At 53.9% G+C, this 2,105-nt stretch overlaps 1 protein-coding gene across 1 annotated transcript in view; it reads right to left on the minus strand.

Annotated features, from left to right (window-relative positions):
• LOC103385555 (proline-rich transmembrane protein 3) overlaps positions 1–2,105 on the minus strand; it is a 13,573-nt gene that overhangs the window by 3,596 nt on the left and 7,872 nt on the right. Inside the window, exon 4 of the mRNA XM_025059170.1 lies at positions 3–1,077. Coding sequence (XP_024914938.1) covers positions 3–1,077 — 1,075 coding nt within the window. The remainder of the gene's footprint in view (positions 1–2; positions 1,078–2,105) is intronic.

The following is a 2,105-nucleotide window of genomic DNA, read 5'->3' on the forward strand; positions in this document are numbered from 1 at the left end:
GCCCGGGCCGGGGCGGTTCCCCTGCTGCTCTGCCCTCTGCTGCCCCCTCCTCCCCCTCCCGACTCCCCTGAGGCCTCCAGAACAACCAGGAACCCAGTAGGAGAAGTGAAAACCCCCATGAAACTTCCAGAAGCCTGGCCCAGAAATGGACCAACCACCATGCCCAGCTGAAGCGGGTCCAGTCTCCCAGCAGTCCATACAGCCACAAGGTGGCGTAGAGGTGCAGCCCACAGCACAGTGTCCCTAACAGGGCACAGACGGCCAGGACTCTGCCGAAGATAATGCCGATCCTCCTGCCGCCGGAGCCGGTCTTCCTGCGGTCCTCTTCAGAAAGTCCCGGCTGCGGCAGAGACGGGCAGCGCGTGCGAGGAAAGACGTAGAAGAGAAAACCCAGACAGACGGCCAGGCCCCAGCACAGAGACAGGAGCTGCAGGGTGACGGGCACCACGGCCGACAGAGCCGACGACAGCAGGTCCGCCGGCAACAGCAGCGTGCACTGCAACACTGCCAGCACGGCCACCAGAGGGGGGCGCTCCATGGTTGACGGCAACACATGCACCCCTGCCACCTTCAAGGCCAACTGCACCAGGGCGGCCTGTGTCCAGACCAGCAGGTGCAGCGGCAGGTTGTAGAGGATCATGACCGCCGGCCGCTGAAGCAGCTGTCGGCTGCCGTACGGGTCGATGAAGAAAAACGCTGCTCGCAGACCTCCGGCCAGAACCAGGAGAGCGTTGGAGAGGACAGCGGCGCTCCGGAGAGGACAGTTGACGCCGGGGGGCAGAGTGAGGCTGAGAGCAGCTCCGCCACACAGGAGCAGGAAGAGGCTGGCCGACCCGTACACATGGAGCTCCCAGGCGAAGGCCAGTGTCCTCCTCAGGTCGTCCCAGGTCAGGAACTGACCCTCGGATAATGGGCTGGGGCTGGTAGAGGGGGCGGGACCAGGGGTGGAGCGGGGCGCCTGGTGAGGGTGTCCCAGCAGAATCGAACGGTTTCTTTGAGCGAAACCAGTCTGATGGGTGGGCTCCAATCTCACGGGGGTGACAGGGACAACAGCAGGGCTGAGAAAGGGTGAGGTGCCTGGACATGGAGAGGCAGAGGAGGGGGGGGGGTGTTAGTGACATCATCCTTAGGTCAAAGGTCATTCAGCTCCACTGTCATAAAGACACGAGGATTATATTAAAAAACTTCTTCGACAATTTCCCTTCACAAAAGTCACCTTTACATTTTTTAGCCACGTTTATTGGTTCAAGTGTTAGTGACATCATCGAGTCTTTACTGTGATGACTATAGTTACAGTTACAGTTACAGTTACAGTTAGCCTGGGGGAAAAAAACAACTCATGTCATCGTACCTACAGTATCACAGTATATACACGGCCTCAGCCTCATCCACTCCATCTTTATTTCTGGATTCTCCATAAATGACACCTGTTCTGTTCTGTTCTGTTCTGTTCTGTCACTTAACGACAGTGAACGCTTGAATCTTATTGGCTGAAATCTCAGACCGTTTGAAGTTTGAATAACAGAGAGAAGGAGCTGGGTTAGAGCTTCTGTCTCAAACGTTTATTATTTTTATTATCTTTAAAGGCTGAGTCTGGAGCAGCTCTGTGGTGGGAAACACTAATGAAGACACACACACACACACACACACACACACACACACACACACACACAGGTCTTGGACCTGAGGCGTTCCAGATGTTCTGATCATATTTCACAGCTGTGACTCCAGACTCGTGCTACCATTCAGTGAAGATCAAATCATTTTGTGGCTCCAACAGACATTTACAGTGATGTGCAGCCATCATCAATCGATGACCGATCAACAGTCTGTGATGATCGGTGACTGGTGTGTGATCATAGTAAAGACTCCGCCCTATTTTACATTTCCCTAAAGCGTTAGGATTTAGTCCAACTTAATTAAACAAAGAGGTTAAAGGTCAACTCTCACACTCTTTGACCAGCAGGGGGCCTTCTGAGTCTGTGTCCTTCTGATGTTTTTCTAGCGGCGTTCCAGAGACTGGATCACGACTCTCACGTGTCGTGCTTTTCTTTTTCCATCGACGTTTCCTGAAGTCCTTTTTTCTAATGGTCTGGTTTTCATTA

This window comes from Cynoglossus semilaevis, chromosome 10 (assembly GCF_000523025.1).
Source record: "Cynoglossus semilaevis isolate Cse_v1.0 chromosome 10, Cse_v1.0, whole genome shotgun sequence".
NCBI classification, from domain to species: domain Eukaryota; kingdom Metazoa; phylum Chordata; class Actinopteri; order Pleuronectiformes; family Cynoglossidae; genus Cynoglossus; species Cynoglossus semilaevis.